The sequence below is a fragment of the Carassius gibelio genome, chromosome A7 (assembly GCF_023724105.1).
Source record: "Carassius gibelio isolate Cgi1373 ecotype wild population from Czech Republic chromosome A7, carGib1.2-hapl.c, whole genome shotgun sequence".
NCBI classification, from domain to species: domain Eukaryota; kingdom Metazoa; phylum Chordata; class Actinopteri; order Cypriniformes; family Cyprinidae; genus Carassius; species Carassius gibelio.
The window spans coordinates 23783406-23803196 of record NC_068377.1 but is presented as its reverse complement, the minus strand read 5'-3'; the positions used below and the strand labels follow the sequence as shown (position 1 = coordinate 23803196).

The window sequence follows — 19791 nt, the reverse complement described above, 5'->3', positions numbered from 1 at the left end:
GCCTAAACACATACAGTCAGTCCTTGCAAGTCAAAGGAAATGGCACCCCCGTGTTGTCATTATAATGATAATACGACAGTTTTATTACAACTGAATTAACTCACTACAGGCCTCTGCTCAGAGAGGATGAGCGTATTAACGGCCTCTCACCGTGAATGGAAATGGATGAAGCTCACAAAGACATGTCTTAGTACATTTTAACCAAAAATGAAAAGAAAAGAAAGCTTTTTGATTTGTAATGTTATTTCATGAGATTCAGGACATTTTCCCTCCAATTTTTAATGGATCCAGATGCATACATTTTCCTGTAATATCTATTTTTTTTATCTTAGCGTTATTTCATTTAACAAAAATAATTTTTATAGTTTTAGTTAACAATACCGACTCTGAAAACATGATGCTCAGTACTGTAATGGTTCATTGATATTTCTAGTGAATTACAGAAAACACTTGTTTTAATTGTATTCAAAATATACTATTGTAGCAAATACTAATATGATGTGTATATATACCATTCACATTATAGTGTTTCTAAAATAGGCTTCATTTTCTTTCAGCAATACAAGTGTCTTGTTTTCCTTTTTTATATTATATTGACATCATTTATTTCTTTATTTCTTTTTAAAAAAATTTAAGTCATTTTATTTAGAAAAAGTGTCATTTATCATTTGAGCAAATCCAGCAGTGACACATGCAGCAGTTGTTGTATTGGAATAATGTGGGTGTGTGTGTGTAACATACTGTGAGCGGTTGAGTATTGATCAGGTTATTGATACTCCCGTGTCTCCGAGGAATGAACACTTTCCCCGCGTAGCATGCTTTCTGCTGCTATTTTCCTCTAATCCAACTCCAGATGAATTTAGGCAAGCCTCAAACGCAAAAGTGTTATACATACAGAACCAGTAAAAACAACAAATATAGTTTTGACCATGCTACACCGAACATGATTACACAGGTCAGTTCATTGGTGTGTGTATCTGTGTGTTTATGGATCATCAACTGGCCCTCTTTCCCATCACCGCTCTGGATTTTCTCACTCTATTCACAAGGTCCAGTTAGCACCAGCGTACCAAGTTTCAGCCATCACTCTACCGTCTTTCCTTTGCGCTTTCTGGTGAGGGGCTTTGTAGTGTTGTTGACAGACACCCTCCTGTCCCATCCCCCCTTCCCCCTCCGCCCCCTCGAGTGAAGTTGCTGGGGCAGCCCCATCTGGTATTTAGACTTGCATTTGCCTGTGAATAGCAGGGAGGTGGAGAGAGGAGGGGAGTGTGTGCCACTGGCTCTCTCTCTCTCAGTTACTTTGTCATTCTGAGAGAGATAGAAAAGGATGACCGCCGCCGCTCCGTGCTCTGGTCATGGGACCACCAGCATCTTAGCCGAGCAGGAAAACGGATATAGCAATGGAGAGGTAGGAGTTTAGAGGAGCATTTTTCTGATTAAAACAAGTTTGTGTGACTGATATGTGGTGCTTTTAGTGATGCACAGGAAGTTTATTTTTTTTAATCTTTGAAGACTTCAAAGTCGAGGCTTATGTTTCTACTGCAACAGATGTTCTTTCTCATGAGAGGCCACTATTATTGAATGGGGCCAACTGATATCTTGCTCAAAACACTTTTGAGTGGAGCTCTTCTGGTGTCCATGGAGAGTTTCTTACTCTTCACTCAATCTCCACCCCCGAATTTCTGGCTCTCTTCAATCCCCTGTTCATTCTTGCACTGGTAAAGTGTGTATGTGAGGGAAGCTCAAGCTGTAAGTGTGTGAACTGCAGTGTTTTTAATAGAATTTCCTCTCTGCATGCGCTATTGACCAACATTTCTCACACAGCTGAGATTGGAGATTGGTGCCCTGGGCAAATGGTCACATCAGGGGGTCTATGCCATCCATTTTCTCAGTGTAACTCCACACCTTGAGAGTCAGATCATTGTGGAAGTGGATTACTTTTCAGCAGCTTTGCCCCAGGAGCATGTTTCGAAGAGGGATGACAAATAGATTTTGTCATTCAGCTCATCTTAGGTGACTTGTATGATCGTGACATCAGTATACCTTTACTCACTTTCCTGCCCACAGGACGTTTCTGCTGTTGCGTGTGTTAGAGTGTTTGCTTTATGAAACATCCTGTAGTGTGATGTGATGTGATGTGATACTGTGAAAGTGATATATCGGTGGTGATTGCTTAAGGACTACACTGAAAATACAACTTCAGATAGTGTTTAAATACAGTATGCAGGAATAATCTTTTTTTTTTTTTTAGAATATATTCAGCGCATTAGAAAAATTATCTGATTGCTTTTAGGTTACATGGCTTTCATTAGTGTGTTCTTGTCCTGGCCAGACGGTTTCTCTGTATGACTCTGAGAGCTTTGGTTAGGGTTTGTCTCTCAGCATTAATTCTCAGTTAACCATTGAATGAAACTGTGATATACTTTTAGTTTGAAATGTAAAAAAAATACTGCTGTTATTCTGTCAAATGCAGAGTACTCAATGATACTGATCAAAGAGGTCAAGGGTCAGCTGTCCATCATGGCCCCATTAGCCCCTGCTGGTAGAAGTTGTAACTATAACACTATTTTTCTATTGACGACGAGTCGACGACCATTCAAGATTAGCTGTATATTGTGTTTTTTAATCTGTTGGATGTTCAGTTTATTTCTAAAGACTGTTTAGTAGTAGTTTAATGGCTTACCACTTAAGCCCAAACTGTACTCTTATTATGCATACAGAAGAATGCATAGCTTTTCAAAGTGTACTCTATTTGGTAGTGTGTGCAAACACAAGCAGTTGACACTTGGGTACTGGAAAGTTTCATCCTTGTCAAGCATCTGCACAATTTCTCTCCAGAATTTATAGAATTTATGCTTTCTTGAGTAATTTGTTGTTGCTGTTGTTCATTCTCATGTGTTTATTTTTCAAATGTTAAACAATGAGCTGGGTCATTGTTGCCACCTTGTGGACAAACAAGTGAGTACAAAAACATTAAAGGCGCATGTTCGATCTGAACATAAGGTATGCACAGTTAATCAAATCTGGCTACATGCATACAGTACACTCATAGTATTCTGATGATGTTCCCACAAAATAGAGTACACTTAAAAAACCAGGTAGATGCTTCGGGGTGTAACATTGCAGATTCCTGAGTAAACTGTTTGCCAATGATTAACTGACATTTGTGTCTCCTCTCATTTAAAAATCTCCATCCACCTTTGTGAGAGATGTGCAGTGTAGTTAAACACAGATTTGAACATGCAAACAGATGCTTCTGTTTGAGACTTTGAGAGAAATTGTTAAAGTAATTTTTTTTGGACTCTCCTTGTCTTTTTTTCTCCTCATCATCCATGTCTTCACTAACATTTACAGACTAATGGATGAGCTTTCTCATCATTCTACTTGACTGGGCCTGAGGCATGTGCCCCCCATGTAGACCGCCATTTCTGGACAGTTCCCCCCAAAAACACTAGACCTCTCTCTACACCTCATTTCCCCCTAAACCCCCAACGGACAACAGGAGACGGCACTCTGAGGGACAAAGCAGGCCCCATGCACTGTTATGGCATCTTTCCACTGCCTGCATGGCTTGGCTCGCCTCGGCTCGGCTTGTGTTTCCACTGCAGTTTTGTACCACTTTAGAGTGGACGGGATTATACTCCTCTACTGCCGTGACATCGTTGTGAACGTGACACAAACAAACCCACAAAAAATGGAGCATATCAATGGAATTAACGATATGGCTCGCATAGAACCCGAAGTCAAGGTGGTACTAAAAAAAGTACAGAGTACTGTATGCAGTGGAAAACCCCCAAAAGCGAGCTGTTCCATGCAGTGGAATTAATTAGGTGCATCTGTCTTTTGTGGTGGTCTGACTGTCTCACAATCCGTGTGTCTCGCTCTGTTGTGGCAGAACCCGGGGTTAGCACCTGTGGATACAAAACACTGACCTCCACACCAGTTCACTGACATGAACAAAAAGATGATAAAGCAAATGTGTATGATGGTTGACCTCCCATGTGACCCATATAGAGTTCTGTAAAGAATAAGAGGAGGAAAGGGCCCAAAGTAAAAGGGCTGTCAGTTTTCTGTTCACAGCTTGTTAATGACATGTTGACTAATCTCTGGTGAGTTTGCGCCTTGCACTCATTAGCCACCTGGATAGCATTTGCTGGATCTACAAAACACTTTCAAGAGCTGAGAGCTGATGTTTTTACTTCATGGTCACAAAATAAACGATAGTTTCATCAAATTTAATAAAGAAAACTTAAATTAATATGTTGACTTTTATGTATTTATTAGAATTGTATTTAATTTTTATATTTAAAAAAATAAATATATAGAGATTTTTTATGTATTTATTTATTTTAATTAAATTTGTAGAGAGTTATTATTATTTTATTAATATTTTTAATGGTAAGTGCATCCAAACAAACAACAAGTCACTTTTGAATTCTAGGCACACTAGATTTTTCCATCATTTAATGCTTAACAATTCTTTTTTTCAATTGAGTATCAGCAGAGCCAGCAGAGCGTTTCAGTCTTAATTTAGATTTTCATTCGGACTTGATTGTCATTTTTCTTTTTTGGATTGGCTAAAGTGTATTCCCGTAGGGCATGTGAGTGTTTGCGTGACCTAATAAGCTTTTCCAGCACTGCGTGCGAGACAGCATGTGCGAGGCGTTTAAGTAGCCACTCAGTCTGAACAGTGTTGTGATCTGGTCTGATTAATGCCACTATGATAGTTCAAATGCAGCATGATTGGCTCGCTATGCAGAACCCTTTTTCCCAGCCCCCTCCTAGGCACAGCTCAATCAAATTACACTCGCCCAGACAGAACAAAACAGAACACACTGCTGTGATTTTTTTTTTCAGTTTTTCTTATTTTTTTTGTGCACACACAGAACGTGCCAGCCAATGACTATCCTTTCAACAATTTATGCAATAGGCCAGGGGTCTCCAGACTCAGTCCTGGAGGGCCGGTGTCCTGCAGATCTTAGCTCAAATCCTAATCAAACACACCTGAACCAGCTAATCAAGGTCTTACTAGGTATGCTAGGCAGGTGTGTTGAGGCAAGTCGGAGCTAAACTCTGCAGGACACTGGCCCTCCAGGACAGAGTTTGGAGACCCCTATAATAAACTTAATAAACCTCTATTAAATTGGGTGTTTGCTGGGATGAAATGCCATTATCTATGAGTTATAAATATTAAAGGGGCCTAAAACAGTGATCATTTAGATGTAACATTTATGACTTTTTTTCTCTGTTAACTTGTGAATGGTTGCAATTTTCAGTATTTCAGTTTGTGGTCAGATAAATTGGAAGAGAAATCGTTTCAGTCTTTTATAACTATTTGGCAACAGAGTCCATATTTTCTCTTTCAAGCATGTGCTACAAATTTAATTTTATTTAAAATAATTAAATAATTCTTCTTCAAACACTTAGCTTCAACATTTTTGAGAATCATTCCAAATTCTGTATGCAACATTTGGAAACTAGCCCGAGTGACACGCACTCTCCTGCAAAGCAGAAATATTTCCCGTTTTACTCATAAAATTGGACTAATGGGCAGACAGTGGCAACTTTACAATCCTCACATGAGCATGCTGCCAACCACCCCAAAGCAAAAAGTCAGCAGAAGTCCCACAGTCCTCTTTACAAACAATCATTACCCCCAATAAAGCCAGCCAACCCTTTCTTTATTAGAAACAGAGCAACAATTAGTTCCACATCTGTTCTGTATAGACACACTTCTTGCGCCTTTTGAAATTTTAAAGCTTATGCAGCAGTTAAACAGAATCTGCATCATTATGAGACGTTTTCCTGCATCTGAATTGGAATTGAACCAGAGAGGAAGTAGGAAATGAAGTGTTTCATGGTCTCTTTAGCTGTGGAGCAGCTGGTGTGTATGTGCTTCGCATTACTCTACATATGCAACACGTTTTCTTTCAGCATACTCTACATATTAAACCAGAGAGAGGAGACTGCAATTGCATGTGTCACGGGCTGCGAGTCCCCTCCTCTGTGTGTGTGTGTGTGTGTGTGTGTGTGTTTGTGTGTGTGTGCCATCGCTGAACTCTTCTTTCTTGAGTCTGATTCCTCCGGCTTTGACATTCATGAAGCTTTCTAGGAAACACAGAGACGTTCCACCCACAGTCAGCGCGTGCATACTTGCGTGCGTCACCACTGACACGCACAACAAAAGAACAAAACCAAACTGAATCACAAAATTTCCTCATCAATCATTAGGCGTTTATTGATCAGTTTAAGATTAATGACTTTTACTGATTTTTAGGTTTGGTGAATTTAATGCACCATTCTTTTGCTTTAAAAACCACAATTAGATTGAATTAGTCAACATTACAGAGGCTAGTTATCATACAGGTGCTGTCTCTCTTGTGCTCTCCATCCCTCTTCCTCATCCTTTACTATTCATTTCATTTCATCAGATAGCATAACATGCAGCCATTGAACTAAAAAAAGACATTTTTGGTAGTATTTCAACAAATTCCGTAAATATTTATTTAACTAATTTACAAAAGTATTAGTTGTTGATGTTAAATTATACAAATATAATTTAAAAAGATGTTTAATTATTAAAATGACATGGTTTTATTTTATTTTCTCCATGAAGGGTGCTGTTTTGTTAATCTAAGAGTGTATTTTTTGTGGAACTGTTCCCGGTTGGTTTTCCTACACTCTGCAGGGTGTCTTCATCAAAAAAGGTCTCTCCTCTCACTCTTTTCTGCAGCGCACAGCAAATCAACCTTTTTTGCATTTCATCTATATTTGCCTTTCTCACTTTTTTTCATGCTCTTTTTCAATAATCACTCCAAATCCCGCTTTTTGGCTCAGGGGGGTCCACAGCCAATTCTCCATACATTTTCCCTCATTTTACCATTCCTTCTTTATTTTCAGCCGCTCAGAAAGAGGAGATGATTTCAGTTGTAATGAAATGACAGGGCAGTATGTGGGGGTCTCGTGCCTGTAGCTTGGCCTGGTGAGTAACAGAGCAATAACTGTCAGAAGAATTTAGGCCCGTGCCTCCTAAAAACCCAGTGTGGATAATACCCGCTCACATTTTGACACACACTATCATTTCAGGAAAAAAAACACATTCTTAGCATGGCTTATACTTGAGATCAGAGACTTGCTGATGTCATGAAAACCTTTCCTCCTTTTCGTGGTTTTCTTTTAAAGGACATAATAAAAGATTCTTTCTTTTAAAATGTTGAAAAAGTTTTAGAGAAAGCTGTCTTTAAAAAAAGTTTAAAATGCTCCTCTTGACCCACTTAAACTGCTAAGAGATTCATTTATGGGAGTGTACAAAAGCTCAGTCCAAGACTGGATCTGTCTCACTCCTGTTGCTCTGTTTTAGCACATCTAACACTCTCTCTCCATTTCTCTGTGTTTCTCTCTCACTCTTTGTGCAGGGTTGAATAGTGGGGCCTTTAGAGGTGCCTCCCTCAGGCAAACTAATTCTGCTCTCACCACACACACACACACACCATTCACACTTCAAAGAGCCACACACGCTAACCAACCAAACGATGATTTCATCCCCTGCCCACAGTATTACGGACATCATCAGATAGAGTGAGGAACTATATTGGGCTATAGATCAAAGTGTCTGCTTTATTTCACTAAGGGGAAAGCACTGGGCGGGGGGTATTTTTCCCACTGAGGGGAGTAGTTTTTGTCTCTGACCCCAGTTCCTCTGTGTTTACCCTACTGTACATAGGAAAGCATTTGGGAAAATGGTTTGATGTGTATCTAATTGTCCTGTTTTATTTTAGGTTAAGTATTATACATGCTAAATTATTCCACATTATTTTAGATAATTATTGGATATTTGAAAATGTACAAAATATATATTTAAAGTGCGAATATTTTTTTTTTTTTTTTGAGCTCGTAATTTATAATGAAAATATCATAATTTGATCTTCTGGTGCAATATGCTGGACTTCTCCAATCATCTAGTCGGCATAAATCCTGCTCTCCGCTCAATCGACTACTAACCCGCATTCAGACCTGCCTCCATCCAATCAATAACCGATGGATAGATTTATGTCCCCACACTCCTTTTTTTTAAAAAATCTGTTCACTCTGATGCACGTCACAATATAGAAAAAAGATCCATCACTTGTTTTGTTACTTTAATATCTGAGATTAAATGTCATTTAAATAATCTTTTTGAAGTGGTTTTCCATAGTAAAAGAGTTTAAGTTGTATTAAACCCTAAATATTGCTTCAAAGAAACCGAACCATGTTAAATATGTACACATTTTTACAACTCTATTAACAAGGACCTTAAAATTCATTGTCTAGATTTGGTTCTTACTAATCAATTATGTCGCTTTTGCGTATTATTGTGTGTTCTTTTGTAAATGTCTGTCTTCTATCTGTTCTGTTTCTTCTTAGCCTTGTGTATTGTTACTGTTAGCAGCTAACCTCTGACCCCTGCTCTCGTGAGAGACTTTAGTATCTGGGTGCCAAAGCCCCATACGCTGGCATGTGGCCTCCATGTCACCCTAACCTGAAAAAAGAGACCGAGCCGAGGGGCTTGGGGAACCAAGCAATGTCAACATGTCACATAGCAGCTAAAGTAGATTGTGGAGGTTTTGTGTGTGCACAGAAAGACCTCCTTTCTCCTTTCTCAGGAATGTTTAAACACAACCCTGTTTTTGCAGTCAGCACTGAAGTGTATGTGTGTGTGTGTGTGTGTGTATGAGGTGGAATGGGGTTGCGTTTGATCTGTTTTAATCCTCTCAGAAGTTTAAACACTCATTTCCCAGCACGGTGAGCACTCGTATCCTCAGGAGCACTCACTATGGAAACCTGCCCGCCAGGGTGCTGATGAAAAAAGGTCTAAAAACAAGAGTGCCGCCCGGTTGATGTAACAGCATCTTGGAGTGTGAGAAGGGGCCATTAGATTCCCTCATAAATGGAAAGATAGCTAGTAAAGCGGTTGGCATGTGTCTTTGTGGCAGGATGCTGAAACACATAGCTGAAACTATAGGCCCTCCCGCTGCTGAGCTGCATGTTTAAGCCTTCTTACCCAGACCTCCCAGCTCCTGGATAAAAACCTCTTCATTTCAGATGAAAGAGATGCTGGGAGGTTTCCTACCCTTGCCCCCATTGACACTGCATTTATAGTTGTGTAGTTGTTTTCCATAGAAAGGCTCCTCTCTTCTCAAACATGCATAAAAACTTCTTACCGGGACATATTACCTGACATATTTAAGATGCAGTTTAATACAGTGTTGTTATTTTTATGTCAAAATAAACGATTAAAAATTATGATTAAAACCACCATTACTATTAAAAATGCTTTCAGTAATTTAAATAAAGCTTGAGTACGATAAATATCAGATGAGAAAAATGGAAATAGAATTAACTGAAATAATTTAGTCAAATTACTGAAACTAAAACTGAAATAAAAAACTATAAATAAGAATAATATTCAAAAAAATTAAATAAATTAATAAATAAAAAAACACTTAAAATTACTATCAGTTGGCATTGAATATTATAAATGTTGGCTCTTTGACAAATTGCTTTTGCTTGGATAAAAGCGTTAATGTAAACTAAAATTTTAATAAAAAAAAGTTAATTTTGATTTTAATAAATACTACAATAGTATGTATAAGGGTTTACCATATACAAAATTAGTTTTTTTAATTGTAGGCATCATATCGGCTGATTCTTTTTTCTCTCTCTCTCTCTCTTTTAGGCATATGAATGGGCGCTAGAGGGCATGCGTCATTTGGCGTGTGTTAGTATGGAGGAGTGTGGCATGTCTGAGAAGTGTCCGAGTGTGATTGGGTGTTTGGAGACCTACCGCAGTCAGCACCCCCCGATCCCAGACGCACACTTCCAGGAGATGAAGGACCTCGCTGGGGAGCTGAAGAGCGAACAGGGACTCAGGCAGTGGAAGTTTGCTTGGTCCAAGTGTCAGGAGACCAAGCAGATGTTTGAGAAGAAGCTGGAGATGGCCCTGCGCACCCGTCGTGAGAGTGACTCCAAATCAGCGAGGGGTGACTCCTCTCGCCGCAACTCGGACTGTAGCCCTAAACCTCAGGAGCGTAGCAGTAGCATCTCCTTCTCATGTCGGAAAGCGTTCGGCAGAGGCTGGGGCCGGGACAGACTTTCCTCACAGTCCAGCACATCCTCAACTCCTAGCAGTCCTTCAGGCATTCGCATGGACAACCGTGACTCTGTTCGAACCCCAACAGGAAGTCCATATAGAACTGAGCACAGAATCCCCCACAGCACCCCTGTCAGGTCCCACAGGCTAACACGTAGCATCTCCACAGACGAGTCTCCGCAGCAGCCACATCTGGAGGGGCAGGGGTGTGCTACAAGCCCAAGCCTCACCTCCATCGAACCAAACCGCAGGGTTTTGCGGAAGACCCAGAGCTTTGATACGGCCAGTAGCGAGTCTGTGTCACGGTACGGGTCCTGTCAGAGAACTCTGAGTGAGCCTGCACGGAGAGGAAACACAGGGGTGTTCATCAAGGGTCTGGAGGTGAGCAGCACTGAAGTGATCAATCGGCCGTACAGCCCACGACTGCCGCCCATGCATGGATGGACTTCTGTTGACACGCACTACAGCGGGAGTCCTGCACCAGAAACACGTAACAAGGGCAGGTGGGTACACTTCCTGTAATATAAACACAATCAACCAGGGCAGTCTGCAGCCCATCGACAGAAAACCACTTACTGTATATCCACCACTTTATGATAGCTGTGTCACAGAACACACACACACTCACACTCGAAATTGTTTTATCAGAATATGAGCAACAATGCTGCCAAAAAATGCAGAAAAAAATATTTAGGCTGGCTCAGTGTTTTTGCAAAACGAGAACACATTCAAAGGTTTTCAAACGTAGTAAAAAAATAAATAACTATTTAATGAATGAAACATAATAAATAAATCATTAATTAACACAAATATTATTCCTTATAAAATTATTATAAATAAATTATATAATTATTATATATATTAATTAATTAATTGTTAATTATTGCATAATGTTGCATAAATAATGTTGAATTGGAATAGAAATATTATTCAAAATCTAACAGTACAGATAATGATGTCCAGATATTTTTTACCTGTATTTTTAAGTGACAAGTTTTTTTTACACACATTATAAATGGGTCTGAAAATGTACAGTGTAGCTGTCTTTAGTTTCTTAGGAAGAGGTGCTTTTGCATATATTTGGCCGTCCTTGGAATCAGAAACATTTGAAATCTCCTTTATATGTGTTCTCACTGGTTTCTGTGCTCAAAATTTAACCCGCACACAAAAGACATCCAGGAAAAAAAGCTTTTTCCAGCTATAAAACATGTAAAAACGTAATCATGTTCATAATGTGTGCATAAAGGAACTCAATATGTCTCATATTAAACGGTCGCAGCCCCATAATCCTCTGAATCTCCATGGATGTCTTTTCCAGCTGTGGGGTCCCTCTGGTCACCACTTGACCCCTTGGGAAAGAGCCTGAGATACAGATCACTTTCCCAGGTGGGCGCTGGTCCTCTGGGCTTTGCAGTGGTGGGGAGTGTGTTTGTGTTCTGCTCCTCCACACTGAAGAGATGGAGGGAGATGATTATATAGACGTCTTAAGTAGGTCTTTACATCTGTGTATCTTCCTTTCAAAACACATTTCTCACTCTCTGAGATTACAGGTCTGTACAGAGGTGATGTTGACACAGTTTTTCAGATGGAAATAACTCACAAAATGCCATTCGGCTCTGTGTGGTCCAGTTACTGCATATGTTTAAGGCAGATAAGAATTGAGTTTAAGATTATTTAAATATTAAAACAGCACGTTATTAGGCGACTAGGTGCTGTAAGTTATGTTTGTAAAACTATCAGACAACAGCTGCTCTGTGCCTTTGATTTATTTTGAGCATTCAGGTTTGCTGTCATCAGGTTGGCATGATGGAGGGTTTTATGAAGAGAGGGCCTTGTGTTTAATATTGTGTTTTAAAACTACTGAGTTTAAAACAAGAGAACTGTCACAGTGAGCCATCCAGTCTGGGTTGGAGATCATGGGCTCTCACAAGTGATTGGCTTGAGTGTTTCAGGGAGAAAGCACATGACATCCTTGAGAGAGGTGTGAAAACACCTGTCCTTTATGGCTACACAGTCTGACAAAGCTGTTAGGGCACACATGCTGATGTCACACTGATATACACTACTGTTAAAAGGTTTGGGGTCTGTAAGATTATTTTTTTTATGTTTCTTGAAAGATGTCTCCTATTCTCATTAAGGCAAAAAAATAAATAAATACAGTAAATCAGCACTATTTTGCAATATTATAAAAAAAAAAAATATTTGATGCTAAAGTTTAATATTTAGAAACCAGTACTCCAGTTTTCATTGTCACGTACTTCTTCAAAAATAATTATAATTAGCTGATTTGGAACTCAAGAAACATTTCTTGTTATTATCAATGTTTTTTTTTTTTTTTTTTTTTTGCTGATTAATGTTGTTGTTGTAAAAATCTCACAAAAATGTTTAAATCGTATAAAATGAAAGCATTTGGAGGATGTTAATTGTCCACCCTCTCTCTGTCTTTCAGTAAACTATGCCACATCGTAGATGAAATGGTAACGACGGAGCGGGAATATGTGCGTTCTCTGCGCTACATCATTGACAACTATTTCCCTGAGATGGAGCGTGCTGACCTGCCACAGGACCTGCGGGGAAAGCGCAGCGTCATCTTCGGAAACCTGGAGAAACTGGTGGACTTCCACAGCCAGTATTTCCTGAAAGAGCTTGAGAGCTGCTGCAATCATCCTCTACGCGTCAGCCACTGCTTCCTACGACATGTAAGAGAGTCTTTTCACAGTAACTGCATGACTTCAGATCTGCTTTTTTAGTTACATTTCACAGTCTATTCATTCTAACTGTTCTTATGTTTTCAATTCTAATAGAGATCACTCAGGGATTCTGATTTAAATGTCACAAATTGAATCATATTTTCATTGGAGATGAAACAAAGGGGCTTAATTTGTCAGTTCTCGTTTGCTCCCAGGCCATGACTGACTCATTTTTGACACAAGTCTAAAACCATCCAGAAAAGAACTCTTTCTGTGTTTACTTTCTCTTTTTCTTTCACCCTCTGTGAATATGAGAATCAAACCGAGCCATAAGAAGTGATTCTGAGGCCTTTAAAGAGATAGTTCACCCAAAAATGAAAGTTCTCTCATCATTTACTCACCCTTGATTACCAGCAATCTTCCTAATATCTTATTTTATGTTCAACATAAGAAAGCAACTCATACAGGTTTGGAACGACATGAGGGTGAGTAAACAATGACAAAACTTTCATTTTTGGGTGAACTATCTCTTTAAATGATTGAAAGACCACCAGCCTATACCTCTTTTATTTTCTCTCTGGTTGTGGAAAGCTCATAGTGCTGGTTTCCCTGAGTCACAGAGAAAAGAGAGAAAAAGACAGAGGCAGGCTGTTTGGCCTACAGCAATGACCTACTATGCTAAAATCACTTATGACATATTTCTGGCGTGGCAAAACGGCACACTCCATATGAACCTAAAAGTCATTATAAAACAGTTTATCCAAACTCAGAAAACTGCAGTCTTTCCAAATAAAACTCAACCTGGAAATAATTTGGGAAAGTGCTCCCTCCCTCCATTTCTGGATCAACAAGAGAATTATTCTTCAGAACATGAATACGGAAATGTAGATCATAACACTTTTCTTTTTTGTGTTTTTTCCATATAAACATAGCAAGACCAGTTCAGCTTGTATGCTTTGTACAGCAAGAACAAGCCAAAGTCAGACACACTTCTGGCCAGCCATGGGAACAGCTTCTTCAGGGTGAGGAACTCAATCAGTGCTACACTTTAAACCACCTTTGATAAGCTTTTAGTTTTTTTTTTAATTCAATCTTACAGGACTTTTAATCTGGGAGTGGAGTTTATTCCACTATTCCATGTTGAACTGCTCAAAGCACATTCATCTCACCTCATGGGCTGAAGCTGTAAAATCTCTCCTGTTTCAGCATAAGCAGCTGGATTTGGGGGATAAGATGGACCTGGCGTCCTACCTGCTGAAGCCCATCCAGCGCATGAGTAAGTATGCCCTGCTGCTGAAAGACCTGATCAAAGATGTGAGTGAAGTCCAGGAGCAGGAGCTAACGTACCTGCGTGCCGCCGCCGAGATGGTCAAATTCCAGCTTCGCCACGGAAATGATCTGCTCGCCATGGACGCGATCAGAGATTGTGATGTAAGCGGACACACACACCACCTCACATTCGAGACGTAGGAAAGCATATGATCTTCTGCATTACCATTTCATATTTTATTTCACATTCATCCAGGTCAACTTGAAAGAGCAGGGGCAGTTGGTTCGGCAAGACGAGTTCACTATTTGGTATGGCAGGAAGAAGTGCCAAAGACATGTGTTCCTGTTTGAGGATCTAGTGCTGTTCAGCAAACCCAAACGCATTGAGGGGGGACTCGATGTTTACATCTACAAACACTCTTTTAAGGTAAGCACCTAAAGGTCATCTGAAGTTTAAAGGGACAGGAAACATCTCCAGAAAAAAAAACAAATGCATAATGACAATTCTTTCTTTTACTAATACACTCGCATTGTTTTATTTTAATCCTCTGTCCTATGTTAATATCAGCATCGGTTTGGTCTCCTGCAGGCCTTAATAACAACCTCAATATTGATTGAGATGATCTGTGAATATCGTCATTGTCTTTGTAGACGGCTGATGTGGGTATGACAGAGACGTCAGGTGAGAACGCTCTCAGGTTCGAGGTCTGGTTCAGGAGGAGATCTTCAAGGAACCAGACCTATATCCTCCAAGCCGGCTCCGCCGAGATCAAACACGCCTGGACCTGCGACATTGCACGGATGCTGTGGCAGCAGGCCACACGGAATAAAGGTGGGAAAGAACAACTGAAGCGGTTGAGCTTTAATAAAGTTGCCTGAATTTGTTTTGCTCAGCGTGCTGAATATGAGAGGATAATTGCAGATAATATTTCCTGTCTCTTAGCATATCTAAACAAAGATTTCTAGCGTTTCATGATCTGTAAAGGCCTCAGGCAGTTCGGAAGCTATTTAAAACACTTTGGAGTCACACCAGTGTTATATTTCTGCAGTTTGATGTGAGTGTGAGAAAAGGATGCAAATCCAGAGCTTTGTTCAACCTGTATTTTCATATATTTACTCACTCCATAAGTAAATACTTTTTACACTTTATATGTGCACTATGCTTTCTGCAGCTTAATCTCAGTTATTGGAGTGTCAACCTTATGGTTACTGACACCAGATTATTATCAAAATATAATTTGTGTAGTATTAACGTGATATCCATATTACATTTTAAAAAAATCCCTGTTAGCATCAGTACTTTTCAATTTCTGATATACTGCAACATTTTTAAACATGTTTCTATGTGTGTATGCAGAAATCCGAATGCAGGAGATGGTCTCTATGGGGGTGGGCAATAAACCCTTCCTGGACATTAAACCCAGCGATGCTGCTATCAACAACAGAGCCATTGACTACATTATGAAAGGCAGAGGTGAGCCCTTCTAACATGTTAAACACATCAGAATAACTTGCTCTCACCAGAATAATATTTTGATTAAAAATAAGCAGTAATTGAATCTATGGGTTGCTTTTTCATATTTTCATACTTTTTTTATCGTTACAGGGGCCAGGACGAGAGCCTCCATTGCTGTCTCGCTTTTTGACCACTCAAACCCATTCAAACGAGCTGCAGTAAATGCTCCCGTTAGCGGCCCCCCGGTGTCCGGTGGCCCCTCCTCTTCCACGTTGCTGGGGCCCTTGAATCTGCACATGTACAGCAGCCAAAACCTGTTATCAGGGGAGAGACCTCTCATCAGTCCCTGCATCGAGGAAGACGAGCTGGAACATGAGACCAGCAGTCAGCCGTCTATGAGTATGTATCGTAACATGTCTGAAAGTGTTAGAAAGCCCATATACAGTATATATAAAACAGGATGTTGATCTTTGACTTGTGTTTGTAGCTACAGAGAGTTCGGGTTCCTCGTCTCACTGTCTGTCAGGTAGTGGCTCGAGTGGGTCAGACAGCGGATGTGTGTCCAGTCACCTTCCCGAGGCTTTGTCCGAGGAGCCCAGCTCACCGTGTGACTCCTCCTGTTACTCCTCCATCACCTCTCCCACCCCGGACAAACCCTGCTTTAACAGCCAGTACATCTCAGCGGTTAGTATAGTGCGTGTTTTCAGATGTCCAATGTTTTGATTGAACATCTTCAGGCTTCTGCCTTCATTAAATGACCTATCAGTGTCATTAATCCGGATTAATTTGAAAATGCATCTTTTTCCTCCAACTTTCGGTCTTGTATCCACTCTGACATTAATGGCATTATATCCAGCAAAAAAACTGAGATTTTTGAAGATGTGCTTCCAAGTAGATACATTTGAAAACACAAGTTTTCATCAAGTTGTAGTGTGGACTATGAAAACAGGTATTAGAAAGCGAGGTTGCATGTTTAGTCTATTGTTGTACTGGCATTGTTGTGCCTGCATGATGTTGCTAATGTTGTTTTAGTCCGTATATGAAATGGCAATTTAAATGCAACACTGATGCACTAGTGAGCGGTGGGATATGTGCTAATAAATGATAGTTCCAGAAGAATAGCGTGAGAACTTTATTATAGCTGTCTTTATGTATCATCAGATAGTGTTTTAAAACAGAAAGACTGTTTTCAAATATATCTGGATATATGTGGACACAGCCTGATCCCGAAACATCTCATAACACCCATGCTTATGCCAGCACTAATAAACACATTCAAGAAGACACTGATCACCTGACGACTGAATCGAAGCCTCCCCTTTAACCTGTGCTAACACCTGCACCCATCTCCTTCTGATTCATAGGGGGAAGCTCAGGTGATCGGTCCCTCTACTATAGTGTGAGCTGCTGCAGTAAGTCTGGCTTTCGCTCCATGGCATCACACTTCCATTGCTATTTGCACTAAAACTCATCTCAGCTTAGTAAAAATATTTGTCATCCTTAAACTAGTGATTTTACACGTGCTTCTTATTCTGTCCTCCTTTGTCTGTTAGGTTTAAGTCCTGTCTGCTTCAGATGGAGAAGACCACATTGCCACACCGAAGAGGAGTCCAGAGCTAGTATTTATTGTTCCCATCGAGTGCCAGCAAATCTCATGCAGTTTAAAAAGCGCTCAAAATAGCACTGTTTCTTCAGTTCTTTTTTTAAATCACTTTTAGCATCAGTAGCTTTTATATAAATTTAAAAATGAGCTATAAAACTGAATCAATATTCTTGTATTTTTCTTCTTTTCAAATGTTAAGATACATTAGTGTTCTCCGCTGTATTGATAACTGTAAATACTGTAGTAGTAGTAGTGTACAATGCACTTCTGAACTGTTGCGGTTATTCACTTCCCACTCTTTTTTGTTGTTGTTGTTGTTGTTGTTGCCCACTTTGCTGCAGACTTCAGCTGGTTTGATTTAGAAAAATGCATTCATGTTAAAAGGCATGTCTAGATTTCTAAGCATCAGTACACTAAAGACATTAAGCTGTGTTTAAAGCATTTGTTCTCTCTAGTGTTTGATTGTTTGTGGACCTGTAGTCAGTCGGATCAGTATGCTCTTTGATAGCTGTACTGATCCAGAATCAGAGAGCATTACTTCAAATAATTCGACTGGCCTCAGGTCGGCTCTACCCAGTACTTCTGCTCATGGGAGCTGGATATCATTGCTGACTGTTTGGAGATGGTGATAGTTTTCATTTCAGTTCTCTTAATTACATTATATTAGGTATAACAAAATACAACATGTAAATTGTAAATAGTTGCACCAGTGGTGCTTTGAGGACATAGCCTTTGGGAAGTAATGTTTATACATGTATTAACCCATCAACATGAGAATCACTCCAGTTCTTTGTTGCCAACCCAAATTGGAAGTGTACTAACAAAAGATAATAATAATAATAATGATAATAATAAAAACCATTGCAAGATCCAATTCAAGCTGAAGCGTGAGTATTTACTCAAGTGTTTTATTTTTCAATCTTAACAAGTTCACAGAAGTAATAAAGATGGATTGCTTTTTACTGATAAAAGGAAGTGTGTTTTATTCATTGTCTTTAATCGTTCTTGATTGGCATAAAGTAGAAACACATATCCCACAAACCCTGCAGCCTGGTGTTCAATTTCGACCCACGGACTGAGCTAAGAATCAGATTCATTGTTACTAATGATGTCATTGTTCCCTGGGGCGCAAGCAGTATGTAGTTTAAATGTACATTCAGATACATGAGAAATGATGCTCAGTTTGGTTTACTGTACCATTGTAGCCTGAGGAACATTGTCATCAATAGCTTCTCCACACTAACTCTTTTTGTATGGCTTGTGGAAAGCAACTGTATGTCATTGGCAACACTTTTTATAATTACATGTATAAGATAAGCAACAGACATGTATTGAGTTTAAACAGACTAATGTGTCAGGAAATACTGCGCCCATGCCTCTGAAACTATTGTTGCCTTTAACCACATTTTCTTCTCTGCATCAATTGATCCATGGCAGCATGGCTTGACTGTGACAGAAAGGAAGGAAGGAAGGTGAAAACACATGTATGATCGCCCATTCATTTTAATCTGGGTGAAGACTCATTGAAAATATATTTTATTCTTTTAAAGCCTTGTCTGGAGGAAATAGACTAGATTTGCTATAATCCCTGGAGTCCAGTTTGGTGGAGTCATGTATCCCCATCAGAAAAGCCATGGGCAAACATCATCTATTAAGAAAGACTGAAATATCCAAAAGTCCACATCTGGACAGGGAGATAGCAAGTTAAGTTGTTATGCATGCAGGGAACGCCACAGCATTTTCCACTGTTCTTTGTTTTGTCCACACACGGATGAAACATCAAACCTGAGAGTGGAACGGAACTCCAGTGAGGCTGCATGGGCTTCTGCTGTACTACTCTGGTTTATTTATCTCTTTCACCGATAATGTTTTTCACCATCTATCTTTAATGATATTACACCCAAATATGAAGCTGAGGAAGAGGGAAAAACGATATGAGCAATGGGAACATAATGAAGTGTGTAAAATCTAAAAAACATCTCCAGATAGTCATGAAGTTAATCAATATCCATCCAGCACACAGATATATTTACAGAATCATATTCGTAACACCAACTTTACAAATAGTCTAGGCCAAACCATTAGGCCTAACTCAAATCCTTAAAGGATAAATTCACCCAAAAATGAAAATTACTCCATGATTTACTCACCCTCAAGTCATCCTTGGTGCATATGACTTTCTTCTTTCAGACAAATCCAATCGGAGTTATATTAAATTTGTATTTGATCTTTCAATGTTGTTTAATGGCACTCAGCGGGTGTTGCATGCATCAGTCCAAAAAAAAAATTAAATAAAAAGCGCCCATCCATAAAAAAAAGTGTCTCACACGGCTCCGATGCATTTTTGTAAAATATCCATACTCAAAACTTAATCATTTTAACGTAGCTTGCGCCAACAGTTGTAGACGGAAGCAGCTCCAGGCTGAGACGCATTGGTGGAAATGTTTTCGACCTACACTGTACATGATGTAAGAACAGACCGCTATTTAGGTTTGTACTTTAGAATTAACAATAAATAAATCAATAAATTGGGATTGAGATTAAATGCTTAGGGACATTTTGCTCCGTTTTGTTTTCGTTTAGGAAAATAAATTATATTTTTTTTTCATAAACACCATCAAACCGATTCTAGCTTGGGATCTTC

General features: G+C 39.5%; 1 protein-coding gene across 3 annotated transcripts in view; it reads left to right on the top strand.

Annotated features, from left to right (window-relative positions):
- LOC128016883 (puratrophin-1) overlaps positions 1–18021 on the top strand; it is a 59465-nt gene extending 41444 nt beyond the window's left edge. For 2 of the 3 annotated variants that reach the window (XM_052601750.1, XM_052601748.1), the window contains exons 14-24: positions 9716–10632; positions 12579–12828; positions 13752–13841; positions 14026–14250; positions 14345–14515; positions 14740–14920; positions 15446–15562; positions 15695–15943; positions 16032–16228; positions 16909–16956; positions 17098–18021. In XM_052601750.1, the coding sequence (XP_052457710.1) occupies positions 9716–10632; positions 12579–12828; positions 13752–13841; positions 14026–14250; positions 14345–14515; positions 14740–14920; positions 15446–15562; positions 15695–15943; positions 16032–16228; positions 16909–16947 (2436 nt within the window). In that variant the 3' untranslated portion in view covers positions 16948–16956; positions 17098–18021. The remainder of the gene's footprint in view (positions 1–9715; positions 10633–12578; positions 12829–13751; positions 13842–14025; positions 14251–14344; positions 14516–14739; positions 14921–15445; positions 15563–15694; positions 15944–16031; positions 16229–16908; positions 16957–17097) is intronic. The other variant, XM_052601749.1, reaches the window with a different exon arrangement.
- Positions 18022–19791: the final 1770 nt, after the last annotated feature.